The sequence below is a fragment of the Scyliorhinus torazame genome, chromosome 26 (assembly GCF_047496885.1).
Source record: "Scyliorhinus torazame isolate Kashiwa2021f chromosome 26, sScyTor2.1, whole genome shotgun sequence".
Classification (NCBI taxonomy): domain Eukaryota; kingdom Metazoa; phylum Chordata; class Chondrichthyes; order Carcharhiniformes; family Scyliorhinidae; genus Scyliorhinus; species Scyliorhinus torazame.
In genome coordinates this window covers 43649073-43666992 of record NC_092732.1, presented here as the reverse complement: position 1 = coordinate 43666992, position 17920 = coordinate 43649073, and the positions used below count along the sequence as shown (strand labels likewise).

Genomic DNA, 17920 nt, shown 5'->3' with positions numbered 1-17920 from the left:
CTGAGGGAGTGCCGCACTGTCAGAGGGTCAGTACTGAGGGAGCTCCGCACTGTCAGAGGGTCAGTACTGAGGGAGTGCCGCACTGTCAGAGGGTCAGTACCGAGGGAGCTCCGCACTGTCAGAGGTTCAGTATTGAGGGAGCGCCGCACAGTCAGAGGGTCAGTACTGAGGGAGCGCCGCACTGTCAGTGGGTCAGTACTGAGGGAGCGCTGCACTGTCAGAGGGTCAGTACTGAGGGAGTGCCGCACTGTCAGAGGGTCAGTACTGAGGGAGTGCCGCACTGTCAGAGGGTCAGTACTGAGGAAGCGCAGCACTGTCAGAGGGTCAGCACTGTGGGAGTGCCGCACTGTCAGAGGGTCAGTACTGAGGGAGCGCCGGACTGTCAGAGGGTCAGTACTGAGGGAGCGCCGCACTGTCAGAGAGTTAGTACTGAGGGAGTGCCGCACTGTCAGAGGGTCAGTACTGAGGGAGCGCCGCACTGTCAGAGGGTCAGTACTGAGGGAGCTCCGCACTGTCAGAGGGTCAGTACTGAGGGAGCGCCGCACTGTCAGAGGGTCAGCACTGTGGGAGTGCCGCACTGTCAGAGGGTCAGTACTGAGGGAGCGCCGCACTGTCAGAGGGTCAGTACTGAGGGAGCGCCGCACTGTGGGAGGGTCAGTACTGAGGGAGCGCGCACTGTCAGAGGGTCAGTACTGAGGGAGCCGCACTGTCAGAGGGTCAGCACTGTGGGAGTGCCGCACTGTCAGAGGGTCAGTACTGAGGGAGCGCCGCACTGTCAGAGGGTCAGTACTGAGGGAGCGCCGCACTGTGGGAGGGTCAGTACTGAGGGAGCGCCGCACTGTCAGAGGGTCAGTACTGAGGGAGCCGCACTGTCAGAGGGTCAGTACTGAGAGAGTGCCGCACTGTCAGAGGGTCAGTACTGAGGGAGTGCCGCACTGTCAGAGGGTCAGTACTGAGGGAGCACCGCACTGTCGGAGAGTCAGTACTGAGGGAGTGCCGCACTGTCAGAGGGTCAGTACTGAGGGAGTGCCGCACTGTCAGAGGGTCAGTACTGAGGGAGTGCCGCACTGTCAGAGGGTCAGTACTGAGGGAGTGCCGCACTGTCAGAGGGTCAGTACTGAGGGAGTGCCGCACTGTCAGAGGGTCAGTACTGAGGGAGTGCCGCACTGTCAGAGGGTCAGTACTGAGGGAGTGCCGCGCTGTCAGATGGTCAGTACTGAGGGAGTGCCGCACTGTCAGAGGGTCAGTACTGAGGGAGCTCCGCACTGTCAGAGGGTCAGTACTGAGGGAGTGCCGCACTGTCAGAGGGTCAGTACTGAGGGAGTGCCGCACTGTGGGAGGGTCAGTACTGAGGGAGTGCTGCACTGTCAGAGGGTCAGTACTGAGGGAGTTCTGCACTGTCAGAGGGTCAATACTGAGGGAGCTCCGCACTGTCGGAGCGTCAGTACTGAGGGAGTGCTGCACTGTCGGAGCGTCAGTACTGAGGGAGTGCTGCACTGTCAGAGAGTCAGTACTGAGGGAGCGGCGCACTGTGGGAGGGTCAGGACTGAGGGAGTGCTGCACTGTCAGAGGGTCAGTACTGAGGGAGTACTGCACTGTCAGAGGGTCAGTACTGAGGGAGCGCTGCACTGTGCGAGGGTCAGTACTGAGGGAGCTCCACACTGTCAGAGGGTCAGTACTGAGGGAGTGCTGCACTGTCAGAGGGTCAGTGCTGAGGGAGTGCCGCACTGTCGGAGGGTCAGTACTGAGGGAGTGCCGCACTGTCATAGCGTCAGTACTGAGGGAGCGCTGCACTGTCAGAGGGTCAGTACTGACGGAGTGCTGCACTGTCAGAGGGTCAGTAGTGAGGTAGTGCCGCACTGTCGGAGCGTCAGTACTGAGGGAGTGCTGCACTGTCAGAGGGTCAGTACTGAGGGAGCGCCGCACTGTCAGAGGGTCACTACTGAGGGAGTGCCGCACTGTCAGAGGGTCAGTACTGAGGGAGTGCTGCACTGTCAGAGGGTCAGTACTGAGGGAGCGCCGCACTGTCAGAGGGTCAGTACTGAGGGAGCGCCGCACTGTCAGAGGGTCACTACTGAGGGAGTGCCGCACTGTCAGAGGGTCAGTACTGAGGGAGTGCTGCACTGTCAGAGGGTCAGTACTGAGGGAGTGCCGCACTGTGCGAGGGTCAGTACTGAGGGAGTGCCGCACTGAGGGAGGGTCTGTACTGAGGGAGCGCCGCACTGTGGGAGGGTCAGTACTGAGGGCGTGCCGCACTGTGGGAGGGTCAGTACTGAGGGAGTGCTGCACTGTCAGAGGCTCCGTACTGAGTGAGTGCCGCACTGTCAGGGGGTCAGTACTGAGGGAGTGCACTGTCAGAGGGTCAGTACTGAGGGAGTGCCGCACTGTCAGAGGGTCAGTACTGAGGGAGCGCCGCACTGTCAGAGTGTCAGTACTGAGGGAGTGCCGCACTGTCGGAGAGTCAGTACTGAGGGAGTGCCGCACTGTCAGAGGGTCAGTGCTGAGGGAGTGCCGCACTGTCAGAGGGTCAGTACTGAGGGAGAGCCGCACTGTCAGATGGTCAGTACTGAGGGAGTGCTGCACTGTCAGAGGGTCAGTACTGAGGGAGTGCTGCACTGTCAGAGGGTCAGTACTGAGGGAGCGCCGCACTGTCAGAGGGTCAGTACTGAGGGAGTGCCGCACTGTCAGAGGGTCAGTACTGAGGTAGTGCCGCACTGTGGGAGGGGCAGTACTGAGGGAGTGCCGCACTGTCAGAGGGTCAGTACTGAGGGAGTGCTGCACTGTCAGAGGGTCAGTACTGAGGGAGCGCCGCACTGTCAGAGGGTCAGTACTGAGGGAGTGCCGCACTGTCAGAGGGTCAGTACTGAGGGAGTGCCGCACTGTCGTAGGGTTAGTACTGAGGGAGTGCCGCACTGAGGGAGGGTCAGTACTGAGGGAGCTCCACACTGTCAGAGGGTCAGTACTGAGGGAGTGCCGCACTGTCAGAGGGTCAGTACTGAGGGAGTGCCGCACTGTCGTAGGGTTAGTACTGAGGGAGTGTCGCACTGTCAGAGGGTCAGTACTGAGGGAGCGCCGCACTGTCAGAGGGTCAGTACTGAGGGAGTGCCGCACTGTCAGAGGGTTAGTACTGAGGGAGTGCCGCACTGAGGGAGGGTCAGTACTGAGGGAGCTCCACACTGTCAGAGGGTCAGTACTGAGGGAGTGCCGCACTGTCAGAGGGTCAGTACTGAGGGAGTGCCGCACTGTCGTAGGGTTAGTACTGAGGGAGTGTCGCACTGTCAGAGGATCAGTACTGAGGGAGCGCCGCACTGTCAGAGGGTCAGTACTGAGGGAGTGCCGCACTGTCAGAGGGTCAGTACTGAGGGAGTGCTGCACTGTCAGATGGTCAGTACTGAGCGAGCGCCGCACTGTCAGAGGGTCAGTACTGAGGGAGTGCCGCACTGTCAGAGGGTCAGTACTGAGGGAGTGCTGCACTGTCAGAGGGTCAGTACTGAGGGAGTGCCGCACTGTCAGAGGGTCAGTACTGGGGGAGCGCCGCACTGTCAGAGGGTCAGTGCTGAGGGAGTGCCGCACTGTCAGAGGGTCAGTAGTGAGGGAGCGCCGCACTGTGGGAGGGTCAGGACTGAGGGAGCGCCGCACTGTCAGAGGGTCAGTACTGAGGGAGTGCCGCACTGTCGGAGGGTCAGTACTGAGGGAGTGCTGCACTGTCAGAGGGTCAGTACTGAGGGAGTGCCGCACTATCAGAGGGTCAGTACTGAGGGAGCGCCGCACTGTCAGGGGGTCAGTACTGAGGGAGCGCCGCACTGTCAGAGGGTCAGTACTGAGGGAGTGCCGCACTGTCAGAGGGTCAGTACTGAGGGAGTGCCGCACTGTCGGAGGGTCAGTACTGAGGGAGCGCCGCACTGTCAGAGGGTCAGTACTGAGGGAGTGCCGCACTGTCGGAGGGTCAGTACTGAGGGAGTGCTGCACTGTCAGAGGGTCAGTACTGAGGGGGTGCCGCACTGTCAGAGGGTCAGTACTGAGGGAGTGCCGCACTGTCGGAGGGTCAGTACTGAGGGAGTGCCGCACTGTCGGAGGGTCAGTACTGAGGGAGTGCCGCACTGTCAGAGTGTCAGTACTGAGGGAGTGCCGCACTATCAGAGGGTCAGTACTGAGGGAGCGCCGCACTGTCAGGGGGTCAGTACTGAGGGAGCGCTGCACTGTCAGAGGGTCAGTACTGAGGGAGTGCTGCACTGTCGGAGGGTCAGTACTGAGGGAGTGCCGCACTGTGAGAGGGTCAGTACTGAGGGAGTGCCGCACTGTCAGAGGGTCAGTACTGAGGGAGTGCCGCACTGCCACAGGGTCAGTACTGAGGGAGCGCTGCACTGTCAGAGGGTCAGTACTGAGGGAGTGCCGCACTGTCAGAGGGTCAGTACTGAGGGAGTGCCGCACTGTGGGAGGGTCAGTACTGAGGGAGTGCCGCACTGTCGGAGGGTCAGTACTGAGGGAGTGCCGCACTGTGGGAGGGTCAGTACTGAGGGAGCGCCGCACTGTCAGAGGGTCAGTACTGAGGGAGTGCCGCACTGTCAGAGGGTCAGTACTGAGGGAGTGCCGCACTGTGGGAGGGTCAGTACTGAGGGAGTGCTGCACTGTCAGAGGGTCAGTACTGAGGGAGCGCCGCACTGTCAGAGGGTCAGTACTGAGGGAGTGCTGCACTGTCAGAGGGTCAGTACTGAGGGAGCTCCGCACTGTCAGAGGGTCAGTACTGAGGGAGTGCCGCACTGTCAGAGGGTCAGTACTGAGGGAGTGCCGCACTGTCAGAGGGTCAGTACTGAGGGAGTGCCGCACTGTCAGAGGGTCAGTACTGAGGGAGTGCCGCACTGTCAGAGGGTCAGTACTGAGGGAGTGCCGCACTATCAGAGGGTCAGTACTGAGGGAGCGCCGCACTGTCAGAGGGTCAGTACTGAGGGAGTGCCGCACTGTCAGAGGGTCAGTACTGAGGGAGCGCCGCACTGTCAGAGGGTCAGTACTGAGGGAGTGCCGCACTGTCAGAGGGTCAGTACTGAGGGAGTGCCGCACTGTCAGAGGGTCAGTACTGAGGGAGTGCCGCACTGTCAGAGGGTCAGTACTGAGGGAGTGCCGCACTGTCAGAGGGTCAGTACTGAGGGAGCGCCGCACTGTCAGAGGGTCAGTACTGAGGGAGCGCCGCACTGTGGGAGGGTCAGTACTGAGGGAGCTCCGCACTGTCAGAGGGTCAGTACTGAGGGAGCCGCACTGTCAGAGGGTCAGTACTGAGAGAGTGCCGCACTGTCAGAGGGTCAGTACTGAGGGAGTGCCGCACTGTCAGAGGGTCAGTACTGAGGGAGCACCGCACTGTCGGAGAGTCAGTACTGAGGGAGTGCCGCACTGTCAGAGGGTCAGTACTGAGGGAGTGCCGCACTGTCAGAGGGTCAGTACTGAGGGAGTGCCGCACTGTCAGAGGGTCAGTACTGAGGGAGTGCCGCACTGTCAGAGGGTCAGTACTGAGGGAGTGCCGCACTGTCAGAGGGTCAGTACTGAGGGAGTGCCGCACTGTCAGAGGGTCAGTACTGAGGGAGTGCCGCGCTGTCAGATGGTCAGTACTGAGGGAGTGCCGCACTGTCAGAGGGTCAGTACTGAGGGAGCTCCGCACTGTCAGAGGGTCAGTACTGAGGGAGTGCCGCACTGTCAGAGGGTCAGTACTGAGGGAGTGCCGCACTGTGGGAGGGTCAGTACTGAGGGAGTGCTGCACTGTCAGAGGGTCAGTACTGAGGGAGTTCTGCACTGTCGGAGCGTCAGTACTGAGGGAGTGCTGCACTGTCGGAGCGTCAGTACTGAGGGAGTGCTGCACTGTCAGAGAGTCAGTACTGAGGGAGCGGCGCACTGTGGGAGGGTCAGGACTGAGGGAGTGCTGCACTGTCAGAGGGTCAGTACTGAGGGAGTACTGCACTGTCAGAGGGTCAGTACTGAGGGAGCGCTGCACTGTGCGAGGGTCAGTACTGAGGGAGCTCCACACTGTCAGAGGGTCAGTACTGAGGGAGTGCTGCACTGTCAGAGGGTCAGTGCTGAGGGAGTGCCGCACTGTCGGAGGGTCAGTACTGAGGGAGTGCCGCACTGTCATAGCGTCAGTACTGAGGGAGCGCTGCACTGTCAGAGGGTCAGTACTGACGGAGTGCTGCACTGTCAGAGGGTCAGTAGTGAGGTAGTGCCGCACTGTCGGAGCGTCAGTACTGAGGGAGTGCTGCACTGTCAGAGGGTCAGTACTGAGGGAGCGCCGCACTGTCAGAGGGTCACTACTGAGGGAGTGCCGCACTGTCAGAGGGTCAGTACTGAGGGAGTGCTGCACTGTCAGAGGGTCAGTACTGAGGGAGCGCCGCACTGTCAGAGGGTCAGTACTGAGGGAGCGCCGCACTGTCAGAGGGTCACTACTGAGGGAGTGCCGCACTGTCAGAGGGTCAGTACTGAGGGAGTGCTGCACTGTCAGAGGGTCAGTACTGAGGGAGTGCCGCACTGTGCGAGGGTCAGTACTGAGGGAGTGCCGCACTGAGGGAGGGTCTGTACTGAGGGAGCGCCGCACTGTGGGAGGGTCAGTACTGAGGGCGTGCCGCACTGTGGGAGGGTCAGTACTGAGGGAGTGCTGCACTGTCAGAGGCTCCGTACTGAGTGAGTGCCGCACTGTCAGGGGGTCAGTACTGAGGGAGTGCACTGTCAGAGGGTCAGTACTGAGGGAGTGCCGCACTGTCAGAGGGTCAGTACTGAGGGAGCGCCGCACTGTCAGAGTGTCAGTACTGAGGGAGTGCCGCACTGTCGGAGAGTCAGTACTGAGGGAGTGCCGCACTGTCAGAGGGTCAGTGCTGAGGGAGTGCCGCACTGTCAGAGGGTCAGTACTGAGGGAGAGCCGCACTGTCAGATGGTCAGTACTGAGGGAGTGCTGCACTGTCAGAGGGTCAGTACTGAGGGAGTGCTGCACTGTCAGAGGGTCAGTACTGAGGGAGCGCCGCACTGTCAGAGGGTCAGTACTGAGGGAGTGCCGCACTGTCAGAGGGTCAGTACTGAGGTAGTGCCGCACTGTGGGAGGGGCAGTACTGAGGGAGTGCCGCACTGTCAGAGGGTCAGTACTGAGGGAGTGCTGCACTGTCAGAGGGTCAGTACTGAGGGAGCGCCGCACTGTCAGAGGGTCAGTACTGAGGGAGTGCCGCACTGTCAGAGGGTCAGTACTGAGGGAGTGCCGCACTGTCGTAGGGTTAGTACTGAGGGAGTGCCGCACTGAGGGAGGGTCAGTACTGAGGGAGCTCCACACTGTCAGAGGGTCAGTACTGAGGGAGTGCCGCACTGTCAGAGGGTCAGTACTGAGGGAGTGCCGCACTGTCGTAGGGTTAGTACTGAGGGAGTGTCGCACTGTCAGAGGGTCAGTACTGAGGGAGCGCCGCACTGTCAGAGGGTCAGTACTGAGGGAGTGCCGCACTGTCAGAGGGTTAGTACTGAGGGAGTGCCGCACTGAGGGAGGGTCAGTACTGAGGGAGCTCCACACTGTCAGAGGGTCAGTACTGAGGGAGTGCCGCACTGTCAGAGGGTCAGTACTGAGGGAGTGCCGCACTGTCGTAGGGTTAGTACTGAGGGAGTGTCGCACTGTCAGAGGATCAGTACTGAGGGAGCGCCGCACTGTCAGAGGGTCAGTACTGAGGGAGTGCCGCACTGTCAGAGGGTCAGTACTGAGGGAGTGCTGCACTGTCAGATGGTCAGTACTGAGCGAGCGCCGCACTGTCAGAGGGTCAGTACTGAGGGAGAGCCGCACTGTCAGAGGGTCAGTACTGAGGGAGTGCCGCACTGTCAGAGGGTCAGTACTGAGGGAGTGCTGCACTGTCAGAGGGTCAGTACTGAGGGAGTGCCGCACTGTCAGAGGGTCAGTACTGGGGGAGCGCCGCACTGTCAGAGGGTCAGTGCTGAGGGAGTGCCGCACTGTCAGAGGGTCAGTAGTGAGGGAGCGCCGCACTGTGGGAGGGTCAGGACTGAGGGAGCGCCGCACTGTCAGAGGGTCAGTACTGAGGGAGTGCCGCACTGTCGGAGGGTCAGTACTGAGGGAGTGCTGCACTGTCAGAGGGTCAGTACTGAGGGAGTGCCGCACTATCAGAGGGTCAGTACTGAGGGAGCGCCGCACTGTCAGGGGGTCAGTACTGAGGGAGCGCCGCACTGTCAGAGGGTCAGTACTGAGGGAGTGCCGCACTGTCAGAGGGTCAGTACTGAGGGAGTGCCGCACTGTCGGAGGGTCAGTACTGAGGGAGCGCCGCACTGTCAGAGGGTCAGTACTGAGGGAGTGCCGCACTGTCGGAGGGTCAGTACTGAGGGAGTGCTGCACTGTCAGAGGGTCAGTACTGAGGGGGTGCCGCACTGTCAGAGGGTCAGTACTGAGGGAGTGCCGCACTGTCGGAGGGTCAGTACTGAGGGAGTGCCGCACTGTCGGAGGGTCAGTACTGAGGGAGTGCCGCACTGTCAGAGTGTCAGTACTGAGGGAGTGCCGCACTATCAGAGGGTCAGTACTGAGGGAGCGCCGCACTGTCAGGGGGTCAGTACTGAGGGAGCGCTGCACTGTCAGAGGGTCAGTACTGAGGGAGTGCTGCACTGTCGGAGGGTCAGTACTGAGGGAGTGCCGCACTGTGAGAGGGTCAGTACTGAGGGAGTGCCGCACTGTCAGAGGGTCAGTACTGAGGGAGTGCCGCACTGCCACAGGGTCAGTACTGAGGGAGCGCTGCACTGTCAGAGGGTCAGTACTGAGGGAGTGCCGCACTGTCAGAGGGTCAGTACTGAGGGAGTGCCGCACTGTCGGAGGGTCAGTACTGAGGGAGTGCCGCACTGTGGGAGGGTCAGTACTGAGGGAGCGCCGCACTGTCAGAGGGTCAGTACTGAGGGAGTGCCGCACTGTCAGAGGGTCAGTACTGAGGGAGTGCCGCACTGTGGGAGGGTCAGTACTGAGGGAGTGCTGCACTGTCAGAGTGTCAGTACTGAGGGAGTGCCGCACTATCAGAGGGTCAGTACTGAGGGAGCGCCGCACTGTCAGGGGGTCAGTACTGAGGGAGCGCTGCACTGTCAGAGGGTCAGTACTGAGGGAGTGCTGCACTGTCGGAGGGTCAGTACTGAGGGAGTGCCGCACTGTGAGAGGGTCAGTACTGAGGGAGTGCCGCACTGTCAGAGGGTCAGTACTGAGGGAGTGCCGCACTGCCACAGGGTCAGTACTGAGGGAGCGCTGCACTGTCAGAGGGTCAGTACTGAGGGAGTGCCGCACTGTCAGAGGGTCAGTACTGAGGGAGTGCCGCACTGTGGGAGGGTCAGTACTGAGGGAGTGCCGCACTGTCGGAGGGTCAGTACTGAGGGAGTGCCGCACTGTGGGAGGGTCAGTACTGAGGGAGCGCCGCACTGTCAGAGGGTCAGTACTGAGGGAGTGCCGCACTGTCAGAGGGTCAGTACTGAGGGAGTGCCGCACTGTGGGAGGGTCAGTACTGAGGGAGTGCTGCACTGTCAGAGGGTCAGTACTGAGGGAGCGCCGCACTGTCAGAGGGTCAGTACTGAGGGAGTGCTGCACTGTCAGAGGGTCAGTACTGAGGGAGCTCCGCACTGTCAGAGGGTCAGTACTGAGGGAGTGCCGCACTGTCAGAGGGTCAGTACTGAGGGAGTGCCGTACTGTCAGAGGGTCAGTACTGAGGGAGTGCCGCACTGTCAGAGGGTCAGTACTGAGGGAGTGCCGCACTGTCAGAGGGTCAGTACTGAGGGAGTGCCGCACTATCAGAGGGTCAGTACTGAGGGAGCGCCGCACTGTCAGAGGGTCAGTACTGAGGGAGTGCCGCACTGTCAGAGGGTCAGTACTGAGGGAGCGCCGCACTGTCAGAGGGTCAGTACTGAGGGAGTGCCGCACTGTCAGAGGGTCAGTACTGAGGGAGTGCCGCACTGTCAGAGGGTCAGTACTGAGGGAGTGCCGCACTGTCAGAGGGTCAGTACTGAGGGAGTGCCGCACTGTCAGAGGGTCAGTACTGAGGGAGTGCTGCACTGTCAGAGGGTCAGTACTGAGGGAGTGCCGCACTGTCAGAGGGTCAGTACTGAGGGAGTGCCGCACTGTCAGAGCGTCAGTACTGAGGGAGTGCCGCACTGTCGGAGGGTCAGTACTGAGGGAGTGCCGCACTGTGGGAGGGTCAGTGCTGAATCTGTGAAAGGTACTGAACGCGTGGATGCTTGCTTCACCTCCTCCATCCTAAATCTGAGCTGAAAGTTTACTGCGGCTGTGGGTTTGCTGGGACTGGGAATTGTGGGCAGAGTAGGTGATGTTGGAAATGAGAGACTTAGAGGAGTAGGGGGGGAGTGGAAAGAATTGCAGAAGAGAATGGGAGGAGCTCACAGAGACTCGGAGGCCGATAGACGGAATGCAGGAAGGCTGCTGTAAACCTGCTTATTGAGTTTTATAATGTGCAAACAATTTATTCAAGTTGTTGAGCCCTCTAATATTACGATCCCAGGCCCCCCCCTGTAGTTAGGGTACTGGACCAAAACCCCGATATTTTAGTTTATTTTGTAAGATTGTGGAGAAAGGACAATGCGTTCCAGGAGCGACTGCATGGTGAAATCGGGATTTGGTATTTTTACAAACAAAGCTTTATTAGGAATACAATATTAAACTCTTTAGCTTCACAGTGAAAAAGACAGCTTATAATTACCCCTTAAACTCTACTGCTCAAGTCCCCATTAATCAAAGAACAGAAAAATACGTCTCTCAATCCATCTCAAAATCAGCAGGTCATGGAGAAATACTTGTTGTACAGAACGGATTGGGCCCCTGTTCAGACTCTGGCTGAATATCTTCAAAAAGCTGCTTCAACCTGGCGTGGTTCAGGTTCTTCCTTGTCCTCAGACAAGACTGCTCTGCTTTAAATATTATTATTCATTTTATAATTATCCTACTGGGAGAGAATTGTGGACTCAGTGTCAGACGGGTCGGACTTGAACGCCTCCCCAAAGTGAGAGAGAGAGAGAGACAGAGAGAGACAGAGAGAGACAGAGAGAGACAGAGAGAGAGAGAGATAGAGAGAGAGAGAGAGAGACAGAGACAGAGAGAGGCAGAGACAGAGAGAGAGAGAGAGAGAGAGAGAGAGAGACAGAGAGAGAGAGACAGAGAGAGAGAGAGAGACAGAGACAGAGAGAGAGAGAGAGAGACAGAGAGACAGAGAGAGAGAGAGAGACAGAGAGAGAGAGAGAGACAGAGAGAGAGAGAGAGACAGAGAGAGACAGAGAGAGACAGAGAGAGACAGAGAGAGACAGAGAGACAGAGAGACAGAGAGAGACAGAGAGACAGAGAGACAGAGAGAGACAGAGAGAGACAGAGAGAGACAGAGAGAGACAGAGAGACAAAGAGAGACACCGAGAGACAGAGAGAGACACCGAGAGACCGAGAGACAGAGAGACAGAGAGACCGAGAGAGAGACGGAGAGACAGAGAGAGAGACGGAGAGACGGAGAGAGAGAGAGACAGAGCCAGAAAGAGAGAGAGAGAGACACCGAGAGACCGAGAGACAGACGGAGAGACGGAGAGAGGGACAGAGAGAGAGACGGAGAGACACCGAGAGACAGAGAGACAGAGAGACCGAGAGAGAGACGGAGAGAGGGACAGAGACAGAAAGAGAGACAGAGAGACCGAGAGAGAGACGGAGAGACGGAGAGAGGGACAGAGAGAGAGACGGAGAGACGGAGAGAGAGAGAGAGACAGAGACAGAGACAGAAAGAGAGAGAGAGAGACACCGAGAGACCGAGAGACAGACGGAGAGACGGAGAGAGGGACAGAGAGAGAGACGGAGAGACACCGAGAGACAGAGAGACAGAGAGACCGAGAGAGAGACGGAGAGAGGGACAGAGACAGAAAGAGAGACAGAGAGACCGAGAGAGAGACGGAGAGACGGAGAGAGGGACAGAGAGAGAGACGGAGAGACGGAGAGAGAGAGAGAGACAGAGACAGAGACAGAAAGAGAGAGAGAGAGACACCGAGAGACCGAGAGACAGACGGAGAGACGGAGAGACGGAGAGAGGGACAGAGAGAGAGACGGAGAGACGGAGAGAGAGAGAGAGACAGAGACAGAAAGAGAGAGAGAGAGACACCGAGAGACAGACGGAGAGACGGAGAGAGGGACAGAGAGAGAGACGGAGAGACGGAGAGAGAGAGAGAGACAGAGACAGAAAGAGAGAGAGAGAGACACCGAGAGACCGAGAGACAGACGGAGAGACGGAGAGACGGAGAGAGGGACAGAGAGAGAGACGGAGGGACGGAGAGATGGAGAGAGACAGAGACAGAAAGAGAGAGAGACACCGAGAGACAGAGAGACAGAGAGACGGAGAGACGGAGAGAGACGGAGAGAGGGACAGAGAGAGAGAGAGAGACACCGAGAGACGGAGAGAGGGACAGAGAGAGAGACGGAGAGACGGAGAGACGGAGAGAGACGGAGAGAGACGGAGAGAGACGGAGAGAGACGGAGAGAGAGAGAGAGAGACAGAGACAGAGACAGAGACAGAAAGAGAGAGAGAGAGACACCGAGAGACGGAGAGACGAAGAGAGGGACAGAGAGAGAGACGGAGAGACGGAGAGACGGAGTGACGGAGTGACGGAGAGACGGAGAGACGGACAGAGAGAGAGACGGAGAGACGGAGAGAGAGAGAGAGACAGAGACAGAAAGAGAGAGAGAGAGACACCGAGAGACCGAGAGACAGACGGAGAGAGGGACAGAGAGAGAGACGGAGAGAGGGACAGAGAGAGAGACGGAGAGACGGAGAGACGGAGACAGAAAGAGAGACGGAGAGACGGAGAGAGAGAGAGACAGAAAGAGAGAGAGAGAGACACCGAGAGACGGAGAGACGGAGAGAGAGAGAGAGACAGAGACAGAAAGAGAGAGAGAGAGACACCGAGGGACGGAGAGACAGAGAGACAGAGTGACGGAGAGACGGAGAGAGAGAGAGAGACAGAGACAGAAAGAGAGAGAGAGAGACGCCGAGAGACGGAGAGACGGAGAGACGGAGAGAGGGACAGAGAGAGAGACGGAGAGACGGAGAGAGGGACAGAGAGAGAGACGGACAGAGGGAGAGACGGAGAGAGGGACAGAGAGAGAGACGGAGAGACGGAGAGGGAGAGAGGGAGAGAGGGAGAGAGGGAGAGAGGGAGAGAGGGAGAGAGAGACGGAGAGAGGGAGAGAGAGACGGAGAGAGGGAGAGACCGAGAGAGGGACAGAGAGAGACACGGAGAGACGGAGAGAGGGACAGAGAGAGAGACGGAGAGACGGAGAGAGAGAGAGGGACAAACTTTTACATGTTGCCAACTTTGTCAGGACCTTGCAAGTTTGTACACAATACGGGTAGTATTACTGGGAAGGTCTCAGGAAGATAGAGAAAAGTATTGTAGTCCGTGTTTAATGAATTTGCTTTAGTTATTTGATTAATAAAGTTGCGAATGTTTCATCGGAAAGAAAAAGCAGAAACGTGACCACTGCAGTCGCACACACTCTAACCCCAGGATGTCGCCCCTTACATTTCCCGCATAGTTAGAATCCAATGGTCCTAAAATCCTCCATTTGACACATTAACTTATTTTGCCAGGCCGGTGTGGTATCTCAGAGTGGGACAGCTTCTGAACGGCCTGCACGGGGACCGTGGGGTGAAGCAGACCCTCTGCATGGCTCTCACGTGAGAAAGGATCCTGGTGCAGCTGAGATCTGCCACACTCATGCAGCGGCTATTTCTCCGATTATGAGAGAGGCGTCTTTAATGGAGAGTCCAACAGGTTTAATACAAAGGCTGACGGATAGTTTCCATCGTGGTTGCGTGGCCTGCTTCTGATGTTCGGATTCTCTCTGCGTCCCCAGATTGGAGTACTGCAGTACGCAGAGACGGTGGTGCACGAGTTCAGCCTCGGCGAACACAAGACCAGGCGGGCAGTGGTGGAGGCCGCCAGGAATATCAGCCGTCAGGGCGGCCGCGAGACCAAGACGGCGATGGCGGTCAAAGTGGCCTGGTAAAAGTTAGCTTTGCGCTTCTCACTGGGTGTCCTTGTGTGCTGGCGGAGACAGTGGACAGGACAGCGCTTGCACTGCCCCGATCCCGTGGGTCCACTCCTCCCCGCCGCCTTCGCAGAAGGTTGCCTGCGCCCCGTGGGGGGGGCAGCTCGGTGGCGCAGTGGTTAGCACTGCTGCCTCACGGCGCCAGGATCCCTGGTTCGATTCCCGGCTCGGGTCACTGTCTGTGCGGAGTCTGCACATCCTCCCCGTGTCTGCGTGGGTTTCCTCCGGGTGCTCCGGTTTCCTCCCACAGTCCAAAGATGTGCGGGTTAGGTGGATTGGCCGTGCTAAATTGCCCTTTAATTGTCCAAAAAAGGGTTCGGCAGTGTTCCTGGGTTACGGGGGATAGGGCGGATGCGTGGGCTTGGGTAGGGTGCCCTTTCCAAGGGCCGGTGCAGACACGATGGGCCGAATGGCCTCCTTCTGCTCTGTAAATTCTATGATTTGTGCAGAGCACAATAGCGGAAATTTAAATATATATTTTCAACTCCCCTTTCTCAAAGGCGGAAGTGTTGAGTTTGCAGGTTGGCGATGGGAGGATTTGGGGGGGAGCAGTAGATCTGTGCAGGTTGGTCTTGGCCCGGGACACTATTCGGCAGCTGCGGTTACAGACGCAGCATTGATCTGATGATGGGTGCCAATCACAGCTGCACAGCAACCCGGGGACCTTCTGTTCTTTGACAGCCCTCCTTGGCCTCCTCGGCATGTGGCAGGCACGTGACCAACTGCGATCCGTTAACTTTCAATCAGGGCAAACTGCTTGGCGGTGACCCCCCACCGCAAAGGCCCGAGGTCTCACAGAGAGAGCCCATTCATCGGCTCGGGGAACACAACACGCTGCTGACTCATTTCACACAAAACCTCCCTCTGAGCGCCACAACTCCACACTACAGGCTCAAAATAGGACAATGGCGTCATCTGTTCACCCAGTCAGACTGCTCAAAGATGCCCAGCGACATTGTTCAACTTTCCCAATCTGCTTGTTTCTTTTGGTCAATTTGACGCTAATTAAAGTGAAGAATCATTATTCTGGAGGGTGGAGCATTTTCGTAAACTCATTTTCAGCGTCAAACACTCCCCTAGATACAGAGTAAAGCTCCCACTACACTGTCCCCATCAAACACTCCCAGGACAGGTACAGCACGGGGTTAGATACAGAGTAAAGCTCCCTCTACACTGTCCCCATCAAACACTCCCAGGACAGGTACAGCACGGGGTTAGATACAGAGTAAAGCTCACTCTACACTGTCCCCATCAAACACTCCCAGGACAGGTACAGCACGGGGTTAGATACAGAGTAAAGCTCCCTCTACACTGTCCCCATCAAACACTCCCAGGACAGGTACAGCACGGGGTTAGATACAGAGTAAAGCTCACTCTACACTGTCCCCATCAAACACTCCCAGGACAGGTACAGCACGGGGTTAGATACAGAGTAAAGCTCCCTCTACACTGTCCCCATCAAACACTCCCAGGACAGGTACAGCACGGGGTTAGATACAGAGTAAAGCTCCCTCGACACTGTCCCCATCAAACACTCCCAGGACAGGTACAGCACGGGGTTAGATACAGAGTAAAGCTCCCTCTACACTGTCCCCATCAAACACTCCCAGGACAGGTACAGCACGGGGTTAGATACAGAGTAAAACTCCCTCTACACTGTCCCCATCAAACACTCCCAGGACAGGTACAGCACGGGGTTAGATACAGAGTAAAGCTCCCTCTACACTGTCCCCATCAAACACTCCCAGGACAGGTACAGCACGGGGTTAGATACAGAGTAAAGCTCCCTCTACACTGTCCCCATCAAACACTCCCAGGACAGGTACAGCACGGGGTTAGATACAGAGTAAAGCTCCCTCTACACTGTCCCCATCAAACACTCCCAGGTCAGGTACAGCACGGGGTTGGATACAGAGTAAAACTCCCTCTACACTGTCCCCATCAAACACTCCCAGGACAGGTACAGCACGGGGTTAGATACAGAGTAAAGCTCCCTCTACACTGTCCCCATCAAACACTCCCAGGACAGGTACAGCACGGGGTTAGATACAGAGTAAAGCTCCCTCTACACTGTCCCCATCAAACACTCCCAGGACAGGTACAGCACGGGGTTAGATACAGAGTAAAGCTCCCTCTACACTGTCCCCATCAAACACTCCCAGGACAGGTACAGCACGGGGTTAGATACAGAGTAAAGCTCTCTCCACACTGTCCCCATCAAACACTCCCAGGACAGGTACAGCACGGGGTTAGATACAGAGTAAAGCTCCCTCTACCCCCATCAAACATTCCCAGGACAGGTACAGCACGGGGTTAGATACAGAGTAAAGCTCCCTCCACACTGTCCCCATCAAACACTCCCAGGACAGGTACAGCACGGGGTTAGATACAGAGTAAAGCTCCCTCTACACTGTCCCCATCAAACACTCCCAGGACAGGTACAGCACGGGGTTAGATACAGAGTAAAGCCCCCTCTGCACTGTCCACATCAAACACTCCCAGGACAGGTACAGCACGAGGTTAGATACAGAGTAAAGCTCCCTCTACACTGTCCCCATCAAACACTCCCAGGACAGGTACAGCACGAGGTTAGATACAGAGTAAAGCCCCATCTGCACTGTCCACATCAAACACTCCCAGGACAGGTACAGCACGGGGTTAGATACAGAGTAAAGCTCCCACTACACTGTCCCCATCAAACACTCCCAGGACAGATACAGCACGGGGTCAGATACAGAGTAAAGCTCCCTCTACACTGTCCCCATCAAACACTCCCAGGACAGATACAGCACGGGGTCAGATACAGAGTAAAGCTCCCTCTACACTGTCCCCATCAAACACTCCCAGGACAGGTACAGCACGGGGTTAGATACAGAGTAAAGCTCCCTCTACACTGTCCCCATCAAACATTCCCAGGACAGGTACAGCACGGGGTTAGATACAGAGTAAAGCTCCCTCCACACTGTCCCCATCAAACACTCCCAGGACAGGTACAACACAGGGTTAGATACAGAGTAAAGCTCCCTCCACACTGTCCCCATCAAACACTCCCAGGACAGGTACAGCACGGGGTTAGATACAGAGTAAAGCTCCCTCCACACTGTCCCCATCAAACACTCCCAGGACAGGTACAGCACGGGGTTAGATACAGAGTAAAGCTCCCTCGACACTGGCCCCATCAAACACTCCAAGGACAGGTACAGCACGGGATTCGATACAGAGTAAAGCTCCCTCTACACTGTCCCCATCAAACACTCCCAGGACAGGTACAGCACGGGGTTAGATACAGAGTAAAGCTCCCTCTACAGTGTTCCCATCAAACACTCCCAGGACAGGTACAGCACGGGGTTAGATACAGAGTAAAGCTCCCTCTACACTGTCCCCATCAAACACTCCCAGGACAGGTACAGCACGGGGTTAGATACAGAGTAAAGCTCCCTCGACACTGTCCCCATCAAACACTCCAAGGACAGGTACAGCACGGGGTTAGATACAGAGTAAAGCTCCCTCCACACTGTCCCCATCAAACACTCCCAGGACAGGTACAGCACGGGGTTAGATACAGAGTAAAGCTCCCTCTACACTGTCCCCATCAAACACTCCCAGGACAGGTACAGCACGGGGTTAGATACAGAGTAAAGCCCCCTCTGCACTGTCCACATCAAACACTCCCAGGACAGGTACAGCACGAGGTTAGATACAGAGTAAAGCTCCCTCTACACTGTCCCCATCAAACACTCCCAGGACAGGTACAGCACGAGGTTAGATACAGAGTAAAGCCCCATCTGCACTGTCCACATCAAACACTCCCAGGACAGGTACAGCACGGGGTTAGATACAGAGTAA

The 17920-nt window shown here is 57.3% G+C and overlaps 1 protein-coding gene across 1 annotated transcript in view; it reads left to right on the top strand.

Moving 5' to 3' along the window:
- itga10 (integrin, alpha 10) overlaps nt 1-17920 on the top strand; it is a 217026-nt gene that overhangs the window by 96981 nt on the left and 102125 nt on the right. Inside the window, 1 exon segment of the mRNA XM_072490684.1 lies at nt 13880-14028. Within this exon segment, the coding sequence (XP_072346785.1) occupies nt 13880-14028 (149 nt within the window).